The 26,660-nt window shown below is 35.3% G+C and overlaps 1 protein-coding gene across 2 annotated transcripts in view; it reads left to right on the forward strand.

Annotated features, from left to right (window-relative positions):
* Positions 1-12,197: 12,197 nt before the first annotated feature.
* Positions 12,198-26,660, forward strand: part of LOC131029621 (phosphoserine phosphatase, chloroplastic) — a 56,459-nt gene continuing 41,996 nt past the window's right edge. Inside the window, exon 1 of one of the 2 annotated variants that reach the window (XM_057960178.2) lies at positions 12,198-12,669. In XM_057960178.2, coding sequence (XP_057816161.1) covers positions 12,399-12,669 — 271 coding nt within the window. In that variant the 5' untranslated portion in view covers positions 12,198-12,398. The remainder of the gene's footprint in view (positions 12,670-26,660) is intronic. The other variant, XM_057960177.2, reaches the window with a different exon arrangement.

Genomic DNA, 26,660 nt, shown 5'->3' on the forward strand with positions numbered 1-26,660 from the left:
TGTGCTCCTCATTATTGAAAGGAGAGCGAGGGAATACAAACAAAATGTGATGCCTTTGAATTATGCTCAATTGTCTCCATGATGTCGAAGAGTGTTGGCTCCCACACTCATACCAAGCATTCTAGGACACACTATTGAAGATGAAAATAAAAAATCTCTTAAAAATTGATGTATAACATCATATAGAGACAAGGATACCTATTTTGAAGACAAAGGGACCTCCAAGTGTTGTTCATATGTATCCATAGTCATATAAAACTCAAAAGAATGATCATGCAGAGAATGAACAAGAGGATCAAAGTGCTCACTCATAACAATTGAATAAGGATCATCTTCATTAAAGAGGAGATTAATTCAACCAATGGTGTCTCCCAATATAAAATGTAGGACTTCACAAATGAATGTGTAATGTCTGTCAAGTGATCATCCCATGAATCCATGCCTAGAAGACAATATGAGTCTTACTGCACTAAATCATAAGGAGCCCAAACTATAGCAACACAAGTATCATCTAAAGAAAAAATCGACGAATGAGACGAAATATCAACACATAGACCTCTAAGATCTTAGAATACGAAAGCACTCCAAGATTCAAATGGTCATATTGAATCTCATTAAATATGTTCACACTAGATGTCATATCATGTGCATTAGTCAAATCAATAATAGGAGCAAAATTTGAGAAGGTGTAGACACAAAATTTGTGATCAACCTCCCCAATTACAACAATATCTTTGCTATGTGAATATCGAATAATGATAGAATCTAGTGGAAACTCAACACTCTCTCTTACTCCACCATGTGTTGTATGATAGATAGAAATGATTGATTAACAATGAAAGCACACAAAGAACATCATTGGATCTACTCTGTCATCCATATCAATAGATCCCTCCACAAAAAACACACATATATGTGTTGTTATCCATAAGGATATGTTATTATGAATAAGACAAATGAAGTTCAAGCATACCCTCTGGTGAAGCTATGTGATGCAAGGCCCCTAAATCAAGTATCCACTTATTTGAATCAAAATGTACAACTACAACAAGTACTTTCCTCTTATGTTTCTCTACCTTGATGATGCATAAGAAGAAGAATAAGATGACCCCCTGACATTGCTGAAGGTAAATTGACTTATTTCTTCTTAAGAGGATGCTTCAACTCATCATTTAAAAAAAAATATCATTAGTGTTCAACATGACCTATTTCTTGCAATGTGAATATTTAGATTTCTCCTTCTACTTCTATGGTGTGTTTTGGCAAAGCATTCAAGACGGTAGCTATAGAGGGGGAAATGAATCTAGTTTCCTCATTAATAGGAATTAATTATTCCTAAATCAAAGATGAAGAGGAGGATTTTGTGGGCAACTTTTGACAATATGTATACTAAGGGTGTCAAGTATATGGCAATGGATGAATTCAGTGAGTACTTCACTTTCTATAAAAGTAAGTTTTTTATGTATAGTTTGGGTACTCGAAGTGTTATGGCATCAAGTTGTTGTTATATGTTATACTATTTACTACTGCATTGTTATGGCTTGGCTATTAGATACAATTCCACGAAGTTGGAAATGATCACTCATAGATTGGGGTAAATAATGAGCTTACTATTGTTCTTTTTAGCTATGTTTGTTTTAGTACATTGGGGCTTAAAGTAGTTGTTTATTTTGAAACGTGTAATTTATATTATAAGTATTTTATTGTCTATTGTCATAGATCTATAGGCAACACATATTAGATTTGTATAATCATCTTTTGTTTTAGAAGTGCTAGGTGCAAGTTTCCTAATGGCAATGCATCGCTAGCTAAAGATGCAAAACAATCTATAGGGTAAAAATCCATATTTGAGAGGGGTATGTATTGATGTTGTATATTGTTAATATCTATTCATCAGTTGTACTATTGCTGATATATATCACAATATGGAGTTGCATACAACATCCATCAAGTTGAAATAAAATTTAGAATAAATATTGTTGTTTCGAGTTGACAATATCCCAACAACTCCAAGATCAAAGGTTAATTGTTTCCAAGTAGTATATTCATTATTTTGGAGGATTATTTTGTTCTTTTAGCAATCCATTTTGTTGCATAGATAAAATATATATCATTGCGCAAGGACTCTAGGTTTATATTTATTGGTGATAGTGCACATATGCAATCTGGAGAAAGCTTGAAAGGGAGAGACTGTTAATCCAAGAAGATGTTAAGAACGATAAAAATTCACAAGTAATATGGGATATGAGATTGCATATTAAATATTTTTTCATGATGTTACATAGCTCAAGAACATTTTTTAGAGATGTTTCAAGATGCTTAAGAGGAAGAAGCAACTTCATGCAAACACAGGATCAAGGTTTGGTATGCAATTATATATGATTGATCAAAGGACATTTTAAGATATTAAATATCCATATTTGTGGCATGGGAAATGAGAAAGTTTCTTTTGGCATGTGCAGTGGCTCTTTGGAAGTTTATGGCAAGTTTTGACAATTAATAGTTTGGTGAAGTTGGCATTTTCATTGGAAGTTCGTGGAGGTTAGGAGACACTTGGAAAAATGAAAAATTTCCTCTGTTTTGAGTAGTGGTATGGATGCCAATTTGAATTTTGAATTGGTTTCACATATAGATGAATTTGGTTCAATTTTCATTCAGTCTCTTGTTATTTTTCAAAAAAGTTGTTGCTTTCTCTTCATAGGATGATAAACCTTTGAAGGTTGTTATTCAAGGATGATAAATCATATAGGATTAAGGGTAGTGGATTTGAGGGTATTTAAAGTGTAATATCACATAGAGATTGCTAGTATGTCGAAAGTTAAAATTTCCTTATTTTTCATAGCAGTGCGGGAGGTTTTTAGGAGTTTTGGTGTGAACAAACTCATATTTGATTTTTGTTTTTTTGTAGATAGTAATAACAAAATTATTGGATGTAAATTTTTATTTTTTATTATTTCAAATTTGGTATTTTATTAATAATAATGTTTGGGTGTGTTGTAGGAAGTTTATTCAAAGATAGTGTTGCTCCTTGGTGCCTATAGGCACCAATTTAGTTCTAGATTTTGAATTGATGTTTGCATGAGTATATTTGTTTGAATACACCATTTTATACAAAAAATAAATTATTATTCCTTGATTCAATTCGTGCAAATCAATAATTTATCAAGTTATTTGAAGTTGTTTACTTTTTGGGTGTGTTTGTTCATCTAGTTGCCACCTAGCTGCTTAGTAGTGTTTAGGTAATTTTAGAAATTTTGGTAAAGATTAATTTTAAAGTTTTAAAATAATTTTAGATCTAATATAATAATTTTCAAGGGACATTACATCCATGCACTTCTCCAGGTGTGGGAATTTGAGCATATAGCATGCATGAAGCCAACGGGCTATTAGATAGAGATTAATTGGGTGAGACCATGAGCACATGCCTACACATTAACAGGACCATGAAAGAGAGGATATCTATTATATTTGATAGTTGGTTTTGACAAATTAGAGCCTACAAATATCTTATGGAGGTCGCATAGGACTATGATAGCATGATCAAGCATCCTAAATCAGATGGTGATGATTAAATGGTATTGACTCTTAATCGACTATTATGAATACATTATGATGCTATTCTAATATGATCAAGTGACATGACAATTTGGTCAGATACATGATCTCCCCATCTAGTATTGACTTATATGCAATCAACCCACAACACCATGAGACCCAAAGATGAGCCTTGATTGACTATACTAGATGTTGCCTTGAGTGATGCAGATGATGAGGACTAAGACACTTTTCCAATTTCCAATGAGGATGATGTAGATCTATCTTGAGGATCTACACTAGATGGTGGAGCATTACTTGCCATGCCATTTTGTTTCATGTAGGTTATCCCACGAGTGATCCCAGGCCATGGGATTACCAAAGACACAACTTAGAGGAGGACAAGGAGGATGATGATATAGATGGAGAGGATGAAGATTGAGATTAAGATTGGGATTGTGATTATGAGCAGTATTAGGATCATAATTATGAGCAAAATTAGGACCAAATGATCATAAAGGATAGGGGAGGAGAGCATAGGAGAGATAAGATGGATGATGATAGACTACTCGAGAGATCTACTTCTCAAGCACATGTATCGTGATCACCACCCTCTTCAATTGAGGCATCGAGTCATTATGAGAACGTGGAGACAAGTAGTGTTTCTACTATTATGCACCCAACTATATTAAAGGCCATAATGTCAAATACTCCTACTACTTCAATCAACTCCAATTGGCAAGATAAAGATCCATGTGAGATATTATGTATATACTCATTAATCTAAATATCATATGTTTGCTTCAATCTTGATATACATGATGAGATTCTTGATTTCATACTTGCTTGATTTATTATAGTTGGATCGTGATTATGGCATGACTTTGTGAGTCATGTCATAATAGAGATGGTATCTTTCGTAGACACCTAGTGGCCAATGTGGGCTAGTTGCATGCATTCACATAGTGTACAAGTGACGTGAGGACATATTCAATCTCATAGTGTAGTTGACAACAATGTATGAGAATAGGATGGTAGATTTATCTCACATGGATCCCATAAAAGATGAGGTGGAGAGAGTGTAAGCTAAGAGAGATCAACTACAATGTGAGCATATGAGAGTCATGGTAGAGGCAACAAAACTTAGAGGCCTTGTCTAGGGACTACATACAAAAAGTAACTCTAGGAGTTACTCATGTTTTGTAGTGTCACATAGATATATATACATCCCACAAACATAATTATTAGGACGTAAATATTCTACTAGTAATCATTTGTGAGGTGATGGGACATTTTGTTAATATACACCATAGTTTGTTCTAGTGGTGATATTGTTATACATCTTGCATTATAAATTATATATGTATGCTTTGCATGGATATCTCATGTGGTTTAATTCAAAAACAATGTCCTATATTGCTTTAATTAAATGCAACAAAGGTCTAAGTAAAACATAATGACAAGCATATATGTAAAATTTAATACACTTGTGATTGATTAAATAATCTAAAGAGATTCCTTAATAAGTGCAACAATGATTAAATTGATATGTGTGTAAAATATGATCTAATTAAACAACCTATCACAAGTGCTTAATTAAATACAACAAATGATTATGTAATATGCACATGTTAGGTTAAACATTGACATGATATAAAGAGCATTTATTTAACTAAATACAAATGTGATCTAACTAACATGGTACATGAAATACTAAATTACATGCTAACATAAAAGATATAATTTATTTGAAAGAGAAACTACAAAATTATTTCAAGACAATCTTATGTTTGTCATGAAATAAGCAATGTACACCAAGTAGAAACAATTTCCAACTATCTAACATAACATCATTAAAGAAGAAAGATGCTAGCATGCCATTTAGTAGTGAGAGAAAATAATATCAAGCATAATATCTATGTAAGTGACTATCCATTGCTACTAATTTATATGCACCTAATCTATACGCCGGTGATGATGTATGATCCTAACCATTTTGGGCTAAAATTCCCCTTTTCACTTGGAGGAGTGTTACTTTGTGTTGATTCTCATAGAACACCAAGTCACTAACCATGGAAGGTTGTTAAACATTATAGTTACATTGTATGTTATTTTGATAAACTTGAAGATGTTTGAGAGCATTTTGTTCAACAAGAATTTTAAGAAGTTGAAGATTTTGCTCTTTATAAGAATTGTCGTCAAGGATTCCCTTGAGATAAACTCGCAATGAATGAATCTCTAACTCTAAAGGCATAATTGCATCATCATCATAAAAAAGGTTATAGGGGGTGATACCTATATATCTATACAAATACTTCATAGGCCAAGAAAGCATATGATAATTGAGTATTCCAATCTTTAGCATGTTTATTAATAGTTTTCTAAAAGACTTAGTTATTTAATTAGAAGCTTCAACTTGACCATTTGATTAAGGATCTGCTAAGGTGTAGAGAAGAAACGTTGAATGTGAAATTCATTAGGGACCTTCTTCGCATATTTGGTCTTGAATGATGTGCCATTGTTAGAACCCAAAGTGGAAGGTAAACCAAATCTAGAAATGATATTCTCAAGGAGAAATTGACAAATTACTTCAACAATCGTGGATGAAAGTGAAATAGCTTTGACCCATTTTGTAAAGTAATTTGTATCTATATGATGATGCATATGTCCTTGGGAATGAGGAGATATTTTTCCAATAATATCCAAACCCCACACGGAAAAATGGCCAAGGAAACACTTGAGCTCAAAGTTCTTGGTTGGGAGCATGGATCAAGCTGCTATGTTGTTAATATTGAGGGAGCTTTTTGACAAAGGCAAATGAATCTTTTTCCATAATTTCCCGATAATAATTCATACAAAGTAATTTTTGGACCAAAGCTCTACCACCAAAATCCCCCTCACAAGCACCTAAATTGACTTCTTAAAGGGCAGTAGGAATCTATGATTTATTGAGATATCGAAGTAGAATACCATTATATCCTCTTCGATAAATAATGTTAGATAAAATGATGTAATGTGTGACAATTTATGTATACAAGATTGAGAATTATTAGTTGTGAGATTGGGAAAGGTACCATCACACAAATATTAAATAATGTGGGAGTAACACTCATCTGAATCCATGTTGTAGTAATAATAAATCTCAACAAAGCTCTCTAAAATTGTGGGTGAAGTAAGACTATGGATGATAAATTAGTGGTCCACAAATAAATCATCAAGGGACATAAGGGAAGCAATGCTTGCTATTACATTCATGTGTCGATTATCTTTTAGTGAAATTGTATCTATATGGTGTAAGAAGCAAAGTTCTTTAATAGTGTAAAGACTAAGTAATGACGTTGAGATAATTTATTTGTTTTGCTTGATGCATTCCCATTACTTGTCCTGTAATAAATTCTGAATCACTGAAGATACATAAGTGTTGAATTTTAAGGGAGATTCACATGTAAACTACCTATAAGGGCTTCACAGTACTTAATGATGTTGTTGGTACATAGGAAAATTAGACAATATGATAGAGTAATTGGCTTTACCAAAAGAGGTACTAATATGACAACAATATTAGAGCCAATTCAACATCTAGAACCATAAAAGAAAAAATACCATGTGTCTTATCTACATCCAAAAGGAGGACAAGATCACCATGAAATGAATCTTGTTTGTGAATAATGAATGGTGAAGGGGCATTATCTAAGTTTTCAATTAAGGCTTGGCCTTTAATTTGTTTTAGTGAAAAAAATTAAGGTCAATTTTTGTTAACAACATAATCCATTTAGTGAGGCATCCTAAAAGATCAATTTTAGTTTAAAAAAAATACTTCAATATATTAAATTTTATAATGACATGCGTTTGAGCATTAAGGAGATAATGTCTCAACTTTTGTATCATGAATACAAGAACAAGACATCGTCTCTTAATTGCAAGATATCAAACTTCATAATTGAGTAAAGTGAAAAATATGTAAGGGACAACATGCTCTTTACCTTCGTCATTGTGTTGTGCCAATAAAGTTATAATAGCATTAGATGAAGTAGTTGAAAAAAGAAGAAAATGACAATCTAAAACCGATAGTTGTAAGATAGGATGAATAGGCAATTTTTAAATCATCAAAATATTTTTGACAATCCATGTTCCATTTAGAATAATATCCTTTTTAAGCAATTGGGTGAAAGGAAAGGTTGAATTCACTAATTGTGAAACAAATCTATGAATGGCTTGGATCTTTCCCTGTAATTTGTGAAGTTGAGAAATATTCATAGGAGGTGGCATGTTGACTAAAGTGTCAATTTTCTTTGTATCTACTTAAATGCCATAATGTAAAACAATGATTCCTAATAGTTTTCCACTATTAGTGCCAAAGACACATTTATGAGGCTTCAAGCACGTGTTATATTTACAAGTGAATTCAAAGATTTAACAAAATATTTTGACATGACCTTGCGATGAAAAATATTTGTCCAAGATATCATTGGTGCAGTCATCCAATATTTTATACATGTAATCGTGAAAAATAAGAGTCATAGAACATTATTATGTGACACGCATATAAACTTTAATTCAAAAGGCACGACTACCTAGCAAAATGTTACCCATGGTTAAGCTATTTAAAATCGATCATGATGATTGATAAAGATTTGGTTGAATCCAAGGAAGCCATCCATAAATAATAGTAAAGCATAGCCCACAATGGAATCAACAATCATTTTATGTTTGGAAGGGGAAAGTCAACTTTTAAGGATGCTTTGTTAAGGTCTTTAAATCGAGTGCACATTCTAATATGATTGTCTAGTTTAGCAACAAAAATAATGTTTGAGAGCCAAGGAGAATAGTTGAGAGGGCAAACAAAGGCAACTTCTAGAAGCTTCTCAATCCCAGCCTTAACTAACAATGCAACCTGGGGGTCCATTTTTTGAATCCTTTGTTTAATAAGCTTGGCATCAACATGCAACACAATATTATGGGTCACAATTTGAGAATTAATATTGAGCACATTAAAAAAAATCCAAGTAATTTTTTTAGGACATTCATGTAAAAGAGAAGAATGTTCATGTTGTTTATCAAAATCTAAGCATTTTCCAATTTTAATCTCTATTTCAAGATTATCCAAGGCATCAATGGTATCTCTCATGATAATATTATTATGTTCAATAACATCTAATGGATGTGGGAGTTCTAGAGTGAGTTTGAAGATATCATTCAATTATTTAGATTTTTCTCCCAAAGTATGCTTCAACATTTAAACAATAGCGAAATCCATGATTCTGATGATATCAAGGAAGGTTATCGTAAGCTCCCATAAATTTAGCTAAGGAATTATCCATTGAGAGGATGTCAAATGAAGGTATTCCATAGGAAGAACTAACATCAATTAAGTAATGATTAATTAGAGGAAGGTATTTAGAAGAAGTAGATATCACATTCACCTTGAGAGATGGTCAATGAGATGCTTTTGTCAGTTTTTAAGGATTGTAATCAAGACCAAATGAAGCTTTACACATGTTAGGTTATATGAGAACTTTGATTCATTATTCAATTACACCACAACCATTGCCTCTATATCCAATCTAAAAATTGATATGAAAATCAAGACCATAAAGGGATGTCATAATTTCTGACAAAGATGGTGGAGCATCATAATTCTTAATTTCATGTGAAGAAGAGTAATTAGAAGACTTTGATGAAATAAAAGCTACAACAAAGATAATCTTAGATTGTTTAGAAGAATGGGAAACCTTCATGGGTGGCACTGAATCTACCTTTTGAGTCTCAAGTTCTAATGGAGAGATTTTAAACTGTCCAACATAGGAAGGTGTAAAGTCTAATGACCATCGATCATCCTCTAGGAGTACCTCCTTAGGCGAAGGAGTTTCATCAATAGGAGTTGGTGTATCCACTTTGCTTGAAGAAGGAATTGTAAAATTTAAAAGAAATTTAGATCCTACTTCCATTTGTAAACAACTTTGTAAGTACTTGTCAACCTCCAATGTGTACATCTTATTATTATAAATGAATTCATTGTGTGTTGAAGAGTAGAAGGGACTACTTGCATGTCATGAATCCACAATCTACCTGGAAGAAGTTTGTATGTGAGAGTATTAGGCATGACATGGATGGGCATGGATAAAGTCACACGAGCCAACATAATATGCAATATGATTGTACCTAATGACTATATACCACATTATCAAAGCTACAAATAGAGATAGAATTAGGTTGAATGAGAGAGCTATCCACATTTATATGATGCAACGGGTTTGTGCTACAAACATTAAGACCTAATTCATTGTCAATAAGGTACTTTTTATCTAATATTTATTAATGATCACAACAATCATGAGGTGGTAATATTGATTTTGAACTTCCAAAGCGAATAACTTGTGTTTTAAAAACACAATATTGAACTTTGTTGAATTCATACACTCTAACAAGTTTGCTACACTATTTTCTACAAGACATCTTGGAGGATCTCGTGGTATGTAGGCAAAGTTTGAATTGATTTCCAAAGAGAGATCTTAGTTAGAGTAGCAGGAAGAAACTTGACAAGATTATACTCCTTTATAAAGTGTTGAGTAAGACGAGGAGTGGAAGGAAGCACTGGTTGAGAAGTGGGAAGAGAAAAAGAAGGAACAAATGTTTTGGGATTAGGTTGATTATTGTTTCTCATGTTGCATGTGTGAGTAATTGCATTATAATGAGGTTGTTGCACGGTTGTTGTGACACTTGTTGATTCATCCTACTACTCTGAGTGAGTTATTCTTCAATGTTTAAGTAGTAATTAGGAGGATCTCTTACATATCATCTTACAACTATCATAAGGTATCTTCCATGCATGGGCACCCAAATACTACAATAACAAAGATGTTGTCATAAGTGTCATAGAATCTTATGATAGGTTTATGGTTATCATAAATGCCCTTATAACTTATGACATTTGTCATAACAACCCAAAATAGCTAATTCTCAAGGTGGGAACCAAGATCTTCCAAATTAAATTTTTAATCGTTACCATGATGCTTGTTTGGTAAATGTAATCTAGTAGCAACCTTGTAGTAAATAATTAATTATCGAAGCTAGTAAATAAAGATTTATTATACTAGTAAAAATAAATTACCATTGTTAGTGAAACCCTCCATCCCTTGAGTGACTTACAAACAATATTAAGGGTAATTAAATTATATGTGATTTATAGTGTTGATGTTATATTAATTCCAAAAAAATACATGACAAAAAAATAATTCATGGTTTGTTGGGGGTCAAAGAGCAAAACTATTAAATAACCCAATTGCTCAAGATTATTGGAAATAACTTTGCTAAGCTCTCATCCTCATATGTAAAATTCAAACATACAACATTACAAGATTGTAATTGGATATTTGAGTCTCCTTTTCATTACACACTTCAAATATTGGTTTAACAAAACTAAGAGGCAATGAAAAGATTACAAATATGAAGACAAGTGGTGTCTGATGTGGAGGATTGCATGCAATCAAATCTTTGTTGTTGAGCATATTATTCACCTCTTTTGCAAGGTTGGGAAAGTTTTGCAATAGTGTATCCAAGGTAAAACTGGGAATGCTAGTGGTATAATGGGTGCAAGAAACATTGGATGAATTATAATCAGGGTGTTTGATAGGAGGCAATGTCATGGTCATGATCATGGAGGGAGGAATGGCATTATAAAGTGGAGTGGACATAGGGCAAGGAGAAGAAATAGTATAAGTGCTATAATTATGGGAATAACACTAATGGGTAAATGCTTGTAAGGATGGTATGTGAGTGAAACATTAATGGAGTGAATAGTGGAGGGAACACTAGAGGAAGAGATCACATTAGGGATAAGAATGAGTGATAGTGGTCATGGAAGGATTAATTATGAAACACGAGGACTCAAAAAGAGGACAAAGGGTGAGAGGATACACCATTGGAAAAAGCTAACAAAGTATCAATGTAATGAAAACTATTTGTGTCAAATGGAGCACCTATCAATGCCTTATAGAAGAGTAGCCATCGTTGAGAAGACTGAATGTGCATAAGTGCATCAATAAACAAGTGTCTAGTAAGAGCAATATCTTGCTCAATCCTATATGTTTTTAAACTTTAAAAAATTTAGATATAAGATTAAATCCCTTTTTAGTAGATTTACGATTTGCAATGAAATTTGAATGAATTTTTTCACTTGCAACAACTGTAAAAAATAAATGAAATCAAATGAAATACAAATAAAATACTACACTTCTTTGATATAAACTAAAAATTGCAAATTCCTTTTTGCTTGACCCAAAGACATCTACGACCATTGAATCCTTTTCTTAAACCCAAAGACCTATATGACCATTGAATCTTTTTTCCTTGAACCCAAAGACCTATGTGACCATTGAATTTTTTTTCTTTTGACCAAATGAACATATGTGACCATTGAATTTTTTTCTATTTTTCTTTTTTCTATTTTGACCCAATGGACATATGTGACCATTGAAGTGCCTTCCCATTAAACCCTTGCCTACCTTCACTCCTTTTATCTTTTTTTCTACCTCCAAGTAGTTGTAATGATGGGTTTCGAGGGTTAGCTTCAGCACGCAAAATATAAAAATGTGGTCTCTACAAGCAATTAAAAAAATTACACATGGAAAACATTTTTAAAAGGTATTCAAATGCCAATTTACCTACTCCACCAACCTTATGAATCATGGGAAAATACCGCGAATCGGTGAGATGACATACGGGGGCTCCTCTTGGTAGCTCAAGTCATCCACACCCACCGGAAGCTTAAATCTTCCTTGTTCTGCTGAAGTGATACTGATTCAAGAAAATATGACTTTTCCCTAAAATTAAAGTTTCTCAATCCAACCACATTTTTTGTAGAGATGGCAGGGATAAGCAGAGTGCTTCTCTGCAATCCCTCCGAATCATCTGCTCTGCTTTGCCCTAGACTGCCAGTTGGGCTAAGTTTATCTATCCCTGTGTGCCTACCCAAATCAGATCTCCGCCATTTTTCAACATCCTTCTGTGCTACGAGGAGCTATAAGTGGGTCTGTTCAGAGACAAAGAAGAGAGCAGCTGGTCACATGATGCGTGCCCTCGGGGCTGAAGCCAGTCAGATATTACCCTTCACAGCCAAAACATCGCCTTCAGAAGGTAGATCTCTAATGTATTGGATCAATTTGGGAGTGAACTGAGATTTTTTTAATTTAGTTTGTCAATTGGTGTGAAATTTTAAACACCCCAAAAGATATATATCTTAGCTTTTGGGTGATTATTTATGTGTACACACACGCTTACATATATATAGGCATGTGTGTAATGTACACATTTGCGCATAGTTACATGGATTGAAACAATGCATATTGCCTGATTTCTCGCATTATACACATCACATCTGCCATAAATGGATCCGAAACAGCGTTGCCCATATACAATGCAGAACATGCTAGCAACCCACAGAGTGTGCAGTAAAATTAGCATTCTAGATTCTTCAACATAGACAACTCTACAACTTGGAACCAAGCCAATTTGGAGCAGCTTTGTGATAATGGAACCAATCAGAGAAAAACATTAATGCTGTAAAAATATTGGTGAGGATGGACACTTAGATGGAACTACCTGATAATATATTCAAAAAACCTGCTGCAATATGCTGAGGAGCTATTACTCCTCAAACAAAAGGATCCAAAACATTAGCTATATGCTATCAGACCAATTTAAATCTAGTATATTGTGGAATCTTATATGAGCTGAATATATATATTACAAGGGCAGTTCCTGATCGAGCTTGTTCAAGAATTTACCATAGACTGAGACGGGCTAAACGGGGTTAGTATTTTTCTGATCTCCATGACTTTTTTAAAAATCTATTAAAATGGCAATGTGCTGTGAGCAGTTAAACATTGCTTTTTTACATTTAGATATTAGTCTGATGGTTTCCACTGAAAATGTGCATAATTGGGATGCTGGGCTGATATTAGAAGCTACACAATTCAGGTTGTCAGAGTGGACAATGTAAGTGCATTTTGGATGCCTGTGATATGCTCTGAAGAAATGAATGAAGACCCTTTAGAATCAGCATGTTGTGAAAATGATTTATCACCGCCTTGTGAATATACCATGATCAAGTCCCTAGTTTAGTTCCAAACAATATGAAGGGTTGCAATGGTGAAACATAATCAATTTTCCAAATGCATATGAGTCAAGCTATGAATGGCAATATTCTAGAGGTTTACATCTTCACATCTCTCGCTAGGATACCAGTAGTATGAGCCAGCTCACAACAACAAAAAACGAAATGAAAGGGAGCCAGATGTCAAAATGGGTCATTGTACACTCTTCATTGTGGGGTTGAAAAGATTTACGAAGACAAGGATGAGTGTTGGCTGGTTAATGCCAGCAGATGCAAAGGCACCTCGATTAGTCTAAGTTTACACGTGACTAGAAAGGATTCCATGAATCATGCGAAGTGCACAAGCACGCATTTACAATGAGAGATCACAACAAAGTGTGAGTCTCATCATTTCCTCCTTGCTCAAAGGAAGGTGTTCTTATTTTATATTGTAGATAAGAAAAATACTTTGCAAAAGTTGTCTTGAGGAACCACTTGGCCAATTTGCTAGAGTGCCTTTATGATCAATTGGATAACTAGCAGTTTGCTCTTTTTGGATTGGCACAATTTAAAACCTTTTTTGATTGAGCAGATTATCATTGACTAATGATTTTTGAAAAATTGGAATGATAGACACATGACAAGAGATGCAAAACTCCTCCGGTTGAGATGGTTTGTACAACTTAAGATGGCTCACATTACCAATTTTTTGGATGCTAAATTGAGCAGCATTGTGTTTGACAACTTGGGGACTATTAAGGTCCATTTTGACAGGCTTCACCTTGTGGTGTTGTTTGATGTGAAACCTTTCCATATCCTAGTGAAATCAAATACCATATACCAAATTGTGAAGAATAGGGTACTAGATAAGAATATGGTACTTCTGTGTGAAGCTTTGTGCAAAATTTGCACAAAGGAAGTGCTGTTTCATGGAACTGTTGGTGGGTTGTGTTTGGAGCTGGATATGCAACCAGTATCTCAAATGTGCCAAAGCTTGAAAGCATAATAGATTTTGAAAGGAGAACGGTTCATGTTGATGTGGGTAGCCTGATTTTAGTTGTGTTGAATGATATGCAAGTAGTTGTTACGCTGCTTAATTTGCTAATGATCAACGTAAAAAACTTGGCGTAAGGTGTGATTAACAACCTCTGTCTAGCCATTACACCACATACGAAACAAAGTGGAGAAGTGCAACTAACAACTAAGAAGCTTCCTTAATGATTGACATGACTGGCTACGGAAGCTTGAATAGATATCAAAAGGACAGCGAGTGTCAACCTGAAATCATTCCAAACATGTTTTTTGAATAAGTCTGTAGTGTTGGGGGTATCAATTGTTTTGATGCATGGCATAAAGATTGCCATTATAAAATTAGCACACAACACAAAAATGCAATTATGCTGGTGTTGAATTATAGTCAAACAGCCGTTGAAGTATATGGAAACGATTCTATGATTGTGAAGGCACTTTAATGGCTGTTAGATTCAAGCTTTTGATTGAAAGGCTTAATTTGGCTGCAAAGATAACATCAACTAATAAAATCCTTAACAAACTTCCACAGGGGAGGGACCAAGCTTTCTTGAAAAAAAGTTGGAGTGGGGCTGAGAAGAACACAAAGCTGAGTGGCCTTAGATGGCAACCCATTCTTCTAGCTGTAATAAAGGAAAGGGGTCTAGTTCACTAGCTGTGGGAAACCTTTAATTATTGGACCAAGTTGTTGAATCTTTGGAGTAATTTTTTTCTTGTTCATCGTAGGATGTGCATTGAGTAGCCAAGATGTTTAAGTACTTAAGGAGGGCAAAGAAGATCCATCACTTCGTTGGAGGCACTATATTTGCTTGCCAAGTGCAATCATTGAACATAAAATGATCACATCAATGGTTGAAGTTCCTGAATTTTGGATTGAGAATTCAAGAAGTAAAGGCACTGATGATGAATATGCAAGGTGACCTTTCCTATTGAGAAGATTATGGTGCCACCTTTAAATTTTTTGGACTACATGATAAAATTCTTTGTCATAGATGATATAATTGAATTTGGTTTGCAATAAAAATTCTAAATGTCAAGTCTCTAGATGCCCTTCTTGTATAAGTACAACGCCTATGGCTTGTTGGCAAGTGCTATTTCTGTGATCAAATAGTTGCTGCAATTTGGGTTTGGCAAGCTTGAGAGCAAAGCAAAGAGCATCTTTCAAATGATAATATGCTTGAGCATCTAAATTCTATATAAAAGATTTCTATTTAGCATAAGCATGAAGGGGAAGGGCATCATGGGAATATTTATGAATGAGAATCTCTTAGAAGTTCATACTTTTGGAAATAACCGAGATCTAAAATGCTAGACAAAGAGGGCCATCTCAAAGGACCTTAAGTTTATTAGGATCCACATGTATTTCATGCATGATGAAAATGCCCAATTAGTTGACTGATATATGCAAAGGATTTCACCTTAGCTTGTAATTTGTGTCGGTGAATAATATTTCATAACTTTGTACACATGGAACAAGAGGTTATCCTAGGTCTTGTAATAGATGAAGATCTCATCTAGATAGACTACAAAATTGTCAAGATAGGGCCTGAAAATATCATTTTATGATGCACGTTAATGTGGCAAGTGCATAGGTGAGGCTAAAAGACAAGGCCAACCCCTCATAGAGCCAAAACTTTGTTGTAAAGGTTGTTTTCAAGAAATCATAAGGACATCATCTTAGCTTGCAATAAGTGTGGGTGAAAGATATTCCATAACTTTGTACACATGGAACAAAAGGTTATTATAGCTCTTGTTATAGATGAAGATGCCATCTAGATAGATGACAAAAGTGTCAAGATAGGGCCTAAAAAATTCATTTTATGATGCACACTAATGTGGCAAGTGCATAGGTAAGGCTAAAAGACATGGCCAGCCACCCATAGAGCCGAAAATTTGTTGTAAAAGTTGCCTTCAAGAAATCGTAAGGTTTTAGATGGTCTTGTTGATATCACAAAGTCAATTTGAATTTAGTTAAGTACTAGAGTTTGCCAGTTACTACAAATAGAAAGTGTTTTTTCATGAAGATTTTGTTGAGAGATGGTAATTTTGTGACAAGTGTGATTCATTATGTTAATGCATGATCGCTTTGGTAAGATAAATGATTGAATGAGAGATAAATGATGTCTCTCATTCAATCATTTATCCTATCGATAAATTATGATGAAAACTTCAAGCTATTAATCCTTCATTTGATGACCATTCTTTATTCACATACGTTCAACTACTTAGTTCGATCAATGCTTGACTATCGATAATCATCCTCTAGCATACTGATTAATATTGGTTTATATTCTAACGTATGAATCCGGATAATATCGGTTTGTCTTATTAACTGTGATCACCGATTATTAATCGGGCTAACCAATGTATTCCGATTTATATCGGTTAATATATTTAACAGTAAACAAAGATGATTATCGAATTAACTAAACACCGATTGGTATCGGGTGGCAATTTAAATATGCACCGATTGATATCGGGCTAACATACACCGATTGGTATTGGGTGGCAAGGTAAATACACACCGATGGTTATCGGGATGTTAAGATAAGTATACACTGATGGGTATGGGTTTGTTAACATACACCGATTCTAATTACTGTGATAAGCCAAGGGGCACGATCAAGTAATGTCTTGATCGGTCATGTCTAAAAGACATGACTGGTCAAGGCATTGCTTGATCGTACCCAGCATGCATTTACATATCAATTGGCATTTGTGAGAAGGACATCGAAATCAATAAATGCTCCTCTCACCTGCCATACAAAAGAAGATAATCAGATTTATCATATAAATAGATAATACATAGATCAAGAAAATATAAACGAGAATATATCTTGCATATTGAATTGAGAATTGAACATCATTTACACATTATACTCATGGAGATTTGTAAGATGTGTTGGGTTGTATCTTGCCTTTCTTGAGCAATTACTTAAACAAAACTTTTGTGCCTTTCTTTGAGTGTGAGTTGTATGAGCTTCATAACAAACCTTTTGTGCATGTCGCGTTGTAGGTGGCCTAGAGGAGCTCTGACCCATAGAGGAAGAAGAGTAAGAAACAACCAAGCTGCTAGAGGACTGCACATTGTAGACCTTGTTGATATGATGAGATAACTTTAGGCCAGGCTTTATGTCATGGAAGCCATTTGGAGAAGAGAAGTTGCCATGACATAAGACATTAGTGAGAATAGAGAGGGGATGCTCTATGCATGGAGCAATAGACATCAACTTTGTGGAGGAAGTCTTTGTAGAAGATAGGTTTTTGAGAGCCATATCAATATTTGGAAACAAAATGAGGTTTGATTTGCCAACCTATTTTGGAAGCTTGAATCCAAAAGAGTAGATAGATTGAATAACAAAGTTGGAGAGATATTTTGAATTTGAAGTAGTTGAGGATCCCTAAAGAATCAAGTAGACGAGCACAAAGTCATCGAGTTATGCTGCCTTGGGGTGGGGTTTTGTGCTAAGAGTTTGCATCATATGGGATACGTAGAAGATCTCAAGTGGTCACTAAGATCAAAGGAAAGTTTATGCTGTCAAGGTACACCTTGGACTTGTTCAAAAGACTTAGGATCTATGCAAAGGAAAACTGTAAAAGAGTAAATGAAGAGATCTATGGACTCAACATTTGGGTTGGTCACATAGAAGGTGATGCAAAGAAAGTTTCTAGGTGTGTCAAGCTGTTGCACATTTCAATTCAAGATGAGATATGTTTGCTGCAAGTGCTCTTTGTCAAGGAAGCCTATCTCAAAGTAGAGGAGACAAAGATATCCCAATAAGGAAAATGCATAAATTGGTTCTATGAAGAATTTAAGGGGCGATCACATTTCCAACCATAGAGGAAGAGGAGGCCACAAAGGAGGTGGCTTTAGAGGGACCTGCGCTAGATGTGGACAAGCTAGTAATTAGACATTCCAATATTTGAAATTCAAGTGAGAGTAGGGTTATTTATGGAAGAGTGCATGTTGCATAGACCGAAGAGGAGAGTGGACTGATATTGCTACTCTAGAGCATGGAGAAAACTTGATGATGTGCAAAGTGTTGCTCAAGCAGGCCAAAAAGGAAAATGAACCATGCTTAAGGAAGAGCATATTTTTTATTGAGTGCAAGTGAAGCGATGAGTTTTGTGAGCTAATAATGGAGGCAACACAAACAACTTGGTGTTAGAAGAGATAGTTCAAATCTGGGATTGAAAGTTGTTGCACACTCTATGCTATACAATGCCTCTTGATTTGAGAAGGGACGATAACTCATTGTGACAAAATAGTGTATGGTTGTATTTCACATTGGAGGCTATGCAGATGAGGTACGATGCAGTGTGATCCTAATGGATGTGTGATATATTGTTAGGAAATCCATGGCGAAATGATAGAAGTGCGAACCATAATGGGCAGAAAGACACCTTCATCATCATGTAGGATGCTAAGAAGTTTGAGTTGTTGCCAATGTAGGAAGAAGGCACTTTGATTCAGATAATGCTGAGAAATAAGGAGTTCCTTAAGGAGGTGAGGAACATAAAGGAGTGTTGTGTGATAGTGTGCAAGCTTGTGTATAGGGGAAATGTGTTGAATCTAGCTCAGAGGAGCTAGAGGTTGTAGTACTATTCAAGATGCATGTGGATATTGTAAAAAATGAGGTGCTAGAGGAGTTGCCTCCAGTTTGGAGTATCTCACATTACATTGATCTAATTATAGGGTCCCATTTGCTAAAGAAGGCACAACACAAAATGAGTCTAGACATGAGTGCAAAACTCTGTAGGCTGAAAAGAGGCTTAATCAAGAAGTGTATGAGCTCTTATGCAATGTCTGTAGTACTTGTGCCAAACAAGGAAAGTGAATGGAGAATGCGTACTAACTTTAGGGCAATCAATGAGAACATTACTAGGTATTGGATTCCATTTATAGTGGATGGATGACCTATTTGATTATTTGAGTGGATGAAATAGTTATTGAAGATTGATCTCATCAGCAGTTATCACCAGATTAGAATTTGATAAGTAGATGAGCAGAAGATCACATTTAGGAGATGTTGCTTACAATCTTGATCCCAAATTTTAAAAATTTTCCCCTGTCATTCTGCTGGAACTCTCTGGTTTTTGGGACATTTGATTAGGCAGGGTAAAATATGAGCATATACAGAGTTTAACTTGCTACCGACAGATACTTGTCACTACTACCAAGTGGGGTTAAGGCATTAGCCCAAGATTCACAAACAAGGCAAGTGATGCATCCTCAATCTGTGGAGTCCAAGCCCAAGGAGGTCCACCCCATTTGTCAAACATAAAGAGTATGCCCAAGTATGATATATCCAAACAAGCTAAGAAACGTGAAGATGAGGAAAGACAGAAGATTCTGCCCAACTGTGGTGCTTCTCACTTCTCTGGTCAACAGCAAAAGTGTCTAGGCAGCATCATTAGACAAAGAGAAAGTAGGAAACGCAGGGATATCACCATCATCTTCAGTTCATGTAAAACAAGAAATTAACGAAAATACCAATCTGCACCGTAATTTTCAAACTCTTCAGCCAATGAAAGAAAAATTATTATTAATCAAATGTGTTCCTATTGATCTTGGGCAGTCCTTGATATTGACAAAATCTTAAGGTGTTGAGCACCAGAGCATCAAAATCAGCGGCATTTCCTGAGAGAATCATCCTTTGGGTTCCACTGGTTTATATTTTGATCATTTAACGCAGGTATTATGATGAAGGATGATAGGTAGACTTCAGGGATCCAATTAGTATAGACACTAGACCAATAACATTACTACAATTTTGGAGCAACTAGAAGTCATTATTCTCTTTGCTAGTTTCAGAAATGAAGGTTTATGAAGCATGTGTAACACAATTGAAATTCCTCAGGAAAGAGAATTGCCGCTTCTTAATTACTGAACTGAACTATGATAGTGAAAACAAGAACCATCCAACTTTTGGCTCCTTGGTTTTATATTAGGACGGGAAGTCATTATCAAGAAAGAAGTCTTAGGAACAAAAAACAGTTATGATCCTTACAGCATCCATGTGAAGTTAAATTGGGCAGACATTGGAAGATATAGTTTAGAAATGGAGGTTTCATGAATGTCTGTGGGCAAACAACAACTTGAATGTGCTGCTGGGATTCTGCATAAATTCAGGCTGCTAGTTAAACAACTAGCAAAGTTGTTGACCCTGGCCACAGATACTTACAATGAGAAACTTGCATTCTGGATCAATATCTACAATGTTTTGATGATCCATGCTTATTTTGCTTATGGAGTTCCAAGAAATGGATTCAAGCTTTTCTCACTCATGCAGAAGGCAGCCTGCACAACAAGGGGCTATTCTTTCAATGCAATAGATATTGAGAATGTAATATAATGAAACCTCCTATACACCGCTCACAGATTGCCTGTTTTTGGCACTTCAAATGAAAAATATCAGAAGAACATAGTAATTATGTGATTGAGCATTCAGAGCCTGTCTGGTTCTTGCACAATTATTATACTCTCATTGGTTTGAGGAGAGGCTGCTCAAGTACAGATGTTGAATATGCTCATTTGTTACTTTGTTTGAAGAACAGGCCAGATAAAGACTCAAATTTTGTTGAGCAGTGTGAGTTTGTGTATGAAAGAGATATTGACGCCATTAAAGATCAGGCTTGTGCATCAGCCTTAGCGTTGTATGGATTGTTGCAAAAAGCTTACACATACATAATGTCTTCTATCTGGAAGAAGCAGAGCAAAAAAAGGCCCAAAAGTGTGATGCTGTCTTTTAATATGGGCAGAGTTATTCATTGAGACATGGAAGAGAAAGCAACAGCACTTCTAGATCAGAAGGAAAATGGAATTCAACTGGAGGTTGGAGTGATGGAGTATTGTGAGTCTCTTGAAGAATGTGGCATAACCAATTGAGAAGAAATTGAAGGAAAGTAAAAAATCACCAGGCCAATACAGATTGGTGGGGATGTTTTTGAGGTTATTAAAACTTTACCGGGTTCCGATGAGGTTCTCAAAACTGATTAGAGCCCGATGTGGTTCTCAAAACCGATTAGAGCCCGATGTGGTTATACAAACCACTTAATAAGTCAACAGCCTGTTTGGGATTTGTAAAAGAAGAGAAAGGCGGGAATAATGTTTTAAAAAAGGTTTCAATACTTTTTGTAGGTTTCAAAACTAATATTGAGGCCTCAAGGAGGTTTCATAATCTCTTCCTTTGGCCGACAACAACTGCACCTACAAATGAGTATGCAACGATATAGCAAAGATTGTATTAATGCCTCCAAGAAGAGTGGTCTCTTGGTGTGTGGTGATTGTGGTTGTACACAAAATGGATTTGTTGAAAAAGCTTTTTAGAGCTTTCAAGCGAATGCAATTGGCAGGTGTAAAGCCCAACTCCGCCAACCTTTTCCATGCATAACTCTTCCATTCAACAGAGTTAAAATGATTCTTCTCCATTAGAAGTTTCAGCAAATGGGTGGAATGGAAGACACTAGGTGCACAAAAAAAGGGGGAGTTTGAGGATACAAATTCTAGTGGGCCTGCAACAAGTAGAGGAGGAACTCCAAGATTGAGATTTCTTGATCGAAGTCTTAGACGACAAGGAGTAGTGCAACATTTGGGAATGTTTGATCAACATGCTTGGCGACCACAATGAGGACTCCCATAGCATTTGGTGTGTGTGCTTCGTGCATAATTATTTAAACATTTCTTACACCTATACCCTACATATGCAGATAAACATATGTTGGCTAGACAAACCAGCCTTTCAAGAAGTTAGGTTTTAGATTGGTTTATAAGTGCTAGAGTTAGGCTATGGAAGCTAATGGTGGAAGATATGTATCTACAAAAAACAAAGGAGTCATTTGACATGGATGTTACTTTTTGAAAGAGAAAAGAAAATGAGTCAAGGGATGAAACTGAAAGTCCATTGGGAGATGAAAAGAACATTAACAAGCATGGAAAGATGATGTTGGATGGAGGGGCGTCTTCAGAAAAGCAACCTGTTTCTAAATGTGAATGTTCCTAAGTTGATCAAGTGAATCTTATTCTTCCAAATTTTGCATGTGGTGGCATAAATGGTAAGGGAAGAGCTACAATTAAAGCCTTTGTTGAAGATCCATAAGCTGGTAGTCATTGTAAATGACACTTGAAAATACTCTTGGAGAAGAGGACTCACTTTTTAATATTTAAGGTCACTTAAATAATATTTTAACTTGTTGGTGAGTTAAATATTATATGCGCGAAAAATATGAAGTCTCTTTATTTTATTATTTGTAATTGATTCTTTTTAATTGGTCAGTTATGGGAATTGAAGGTTTTCCTGGGTGTTTATTTATTGTAAAGCTTTATACGAGAAGGGAGGATTGAGTTTTGGGAGGAGTGAAAACAATAGTGGGTTTCTTTCAAGCATGGCTGTTTGCATAGAGATTGTGGAGTCCATGAGCTCTCATTTTTGTTGAAGGAATAAGGAGATATTTGAATATGTGTGTTTAATTGTCTTCCTTTTGATTGTAAGTTTTCTTGTGTGAATTTGCAATATCTCTTTGATGCTTCTGTTATATCTAGTTTGGTTATATTTATTACAGAATTTTTGAGTTTCAAATATATATACTTGGAAGGGATTGTGGCTTGTCTTCCTAATTATCATTTGTGGTGTTGTGATGTTTTCACACATCGCCCCATTGCAAATGAGGACCCCCACTTTTTTGGTTTTTAGGGTAGATGTTTTGCTTAGGTTTTCCTAGTTTAGCAATAATTTCCTAGTGTTTGCCTTTGCTTATGAGAGGGTGTCATGTGAGAATGCAAAAGGGTGTTAAAATTGCAAGGAAATTATCCTAAGTGTCAAATTGCCTTAGCTTGTCAGTTTATTTTTCTAAGTGTTTAGTTTCAATTTTGCCTTGAAATGTGAGCGAAAACAATGAAAAGTCCCTACAATAGTCATTTTTCTGCTCCTAGGAGGAAAATAAGTTAAAAACGCACAAAGTCCTGATGGAATTCAATTTTCCACCCTTAAAAATTTGGGAAAATTCATAAAGTCCCGATGGAAATAGAATTTCCACTGCATAAATTTGATGAAACTAGGTAAGTGTGGACTTAAAAAGCATGAAAATCCTTAAAGTCCCGTTGGAGATCATTTTTCCATTGTGCAGAAGAGTTAAAATCCGTTAGTCCCGCTAGAGGTTGTTTTTCCCCTCCATTTTGAGCACCAAGTTACCTATTTTGAGCTTGTGACATGTGTTTGGAATGTTTAGTCTTGATGAGGGTTGTTTTTCCACTTGGAAAGAAAGTTTATAAGGCAAAAAATACATTAGTCCAGATGACCCATGTTTTTCCACTCTTGGGACTTAGTTAATAAAGCAAATGAAGGTGTTATTGTGGAAAGTCTCGATGACCTTGGAATTTCCACTTAGGACACAACAATGGAAATCAAGAGTCTTGATGAAGTTCGATTTTCCACTTAGGGCCTTATAGATCAACTTACCCATCAGAAATAAGGACAAGTGAATGAAATAAAGAGGAGTCCTGATGAAGTTTCCCTTTGGATGAGTCATAGTTTGATTACCTTTTCTAGGTGACAAATCTGTTTACCAATAGGACAAAAAGTTGGCTTTTGTGAGTGGATGGTGATGCCAATTGGTCTAATGAATACCCAAGCATGTTCATGTGATCGATGAATGAGGTCTTGAAGCCATTCCCTTTCAAGTTTGTTGTCTTGTATTTTGATGGCATTTTGGTGTTAGACAAGATTATGGAGGACCACCTTGCACACTTCCATAATTGATGGAGTTACACATAAATTGAAAGAAGTGTTGTTTTATGTGGAAGGAACTTTTATGCATGGGATTCATGAGAGCTCAAGACAAGTTGAGGATGGGCCCAAAGCATGGAGGCAATGAAAGTTTTATATGTGAGAGATCCTTATTTTTTAATTGCATGGATGACATACCATGAGCTAGAGACAAAAGCACATATGAAGATTACTTCATGGAGTAGGGATACTTGTTATGGAGACAACATTTGTGTATCCCTTAGAATTCAATGAGAGAGAAACACATTAGAGAGTTACACAATGGAAGAATAGAGGAAACTTCGGAAGTGATAAAGTGTAGGCCATGTTGAAGGAGAGAAATAATTGCCTTGATAAGTGCAAAGATGCACACAAACTTGTCAAGAGATGCAAACTGTGTCAGTTAGTGAAGGGCATGGTGTAGAGCACAAGGTTATATGAGCCATTCCTAGTGTTAGATAGACTTTGGGAGGAATTGTCCATGGATTGCCATGAACACAAAGAGATAATGACTGAATTTTAATAGTTTTTGACAAATACTTAAATATGGTGTGGTTTTTTCCTTGCAGACAAATGAATGAATGTCAAAGGTGGTGAATTTGGTTTTAAATGAAGCAACACAAATTGCATGGATTGCCACAAAGCATTACTTCTAACAAAGATGCCAAGCTCCTTAGTCATTTATGGTGGACATATTCAAAAAAGTTGGGTACAAGAGTCAATTATAGTTTTGAATGCCATTTTCATACAAATGGTCAAACAAAGGATGCAAATTCCTTGGCAAATTACTCAGATGTTTTGGTGTGAAATAAGCTTGCCCAATTGGACTCTATGTTGGCACAAGCAAAAATTGTGTACAATTTAGTAAACAAGTTGATTGGCAATGTTTTATTCCAGGTTGTGTTTAGGACAACATTGAGAGGTGTCACAAACCTATTGAAGGTGGATGGACGAAGGTATATCAGTACAAAGGTTGAGGACTTTTTGAATCACATGAAGGAGTTTCATGTGGAAGTCAAGAAGTAGTTGGAGGTGAGCATCACTAAGTACAAAGTACTAGCAGATGTGCATGGGAGGGAGAAGATTCACTTAGAGAGAGACTTAGTCATGGCGAACTTAAGAAAAGAAAGGTAACCTAGAGGAACATACAAGTAGTTGAAACTTGAAGACAGGCTCATGTAAATTTCTGCACAAATACTTTGAAAATGCATATGAAATTCTGTTGCTGGAAGGATTGGATGTCTACTTGATGTTTTCAATGTGTTTGAAGTTTATTCTATTCTTTGGTTGAAAGATACCACAGAAAAATAAATACCATGGCAGGACAGCATTGCTTCGAAGAGGCAGACATTGGGAGAGGTAGATACATGAAAAGCAACGAGATGAAACAGTGCAGATCCTTAATGAGTACATTTGGAAGGAGATTTGGCAGAGTGACTACAATAAGGGTAAAAGGCTAGAAGAGAATTTATGGATTCCCGAAACTGAAGTAGGCTGATTTGGGTGACCAAACTAGTCTATCACAAGAGTCAATTTGTGGGCACCCAACTCAAACTTTTCCCTTGGGCTGTTTGATGAAGGATCATCCTAGGGGTTGAGCAATCTTGCATGACCCATAAAGATTTGTGTTTATGAAATGTGTATTGAATGTTTTGGTTTACAGTTTTGTGTGTGTGAAAGAGAGCCGAAAGACTACAATGGTAATGCAAAGACCAATAGTTGAGACATTGGTGCCACATAGGCACATATGCTGGAGCAAATTCATCTTCTTGGAAATAAAGTATAGATCCCCGCAGAACAATGTCAAGCTGAATATGTTACATAGGTGATATTAATAAAGCCATGTAGGATTCAATCCATAACTTGGAGAGCAAATAGACAAGGAAGCCTTTTAGAGGTTGACAACTGTAAAATGATAATCACCTTCTTGTCAGATATGTTAGATCTTGCAGATTGTAGACTGTCACATGAATTCTAGAAATAGTTAGAGAATCAACAAACGTGCCAGAGACTTTGAAGGGTCATGTGAGCTTTGGGTACAAACAAAAGGTATGGAGGAGGCCTTTTAGTTCCCATGTCTTTGGAAGATCAAATGCCACTACATCAGCATAAAGGTGGATAGATTTATTTTGTAAAATGTTGAATTTAGGGCAATTTAATTTGTATTACTATTGGAAAGGGGCTATAATCATAGGTATAATTGTGCCTACTGTTGATGTGTTTTTTAGACACCTCAAACA

This window comes from Cryptomeria japonica, chromosome 3, assembly GCF_030272615.1.
Source record: "Cryptomeria japonica chromosome 3, Sugi_1.0, whole genome shotgun sequence".
NCBI lineage: Eukaryota > Viridiplantae > Streptophyta > Pinopsida > Cupressales > Cupressaceae > Cryptomeria > Cryptomeria japonica.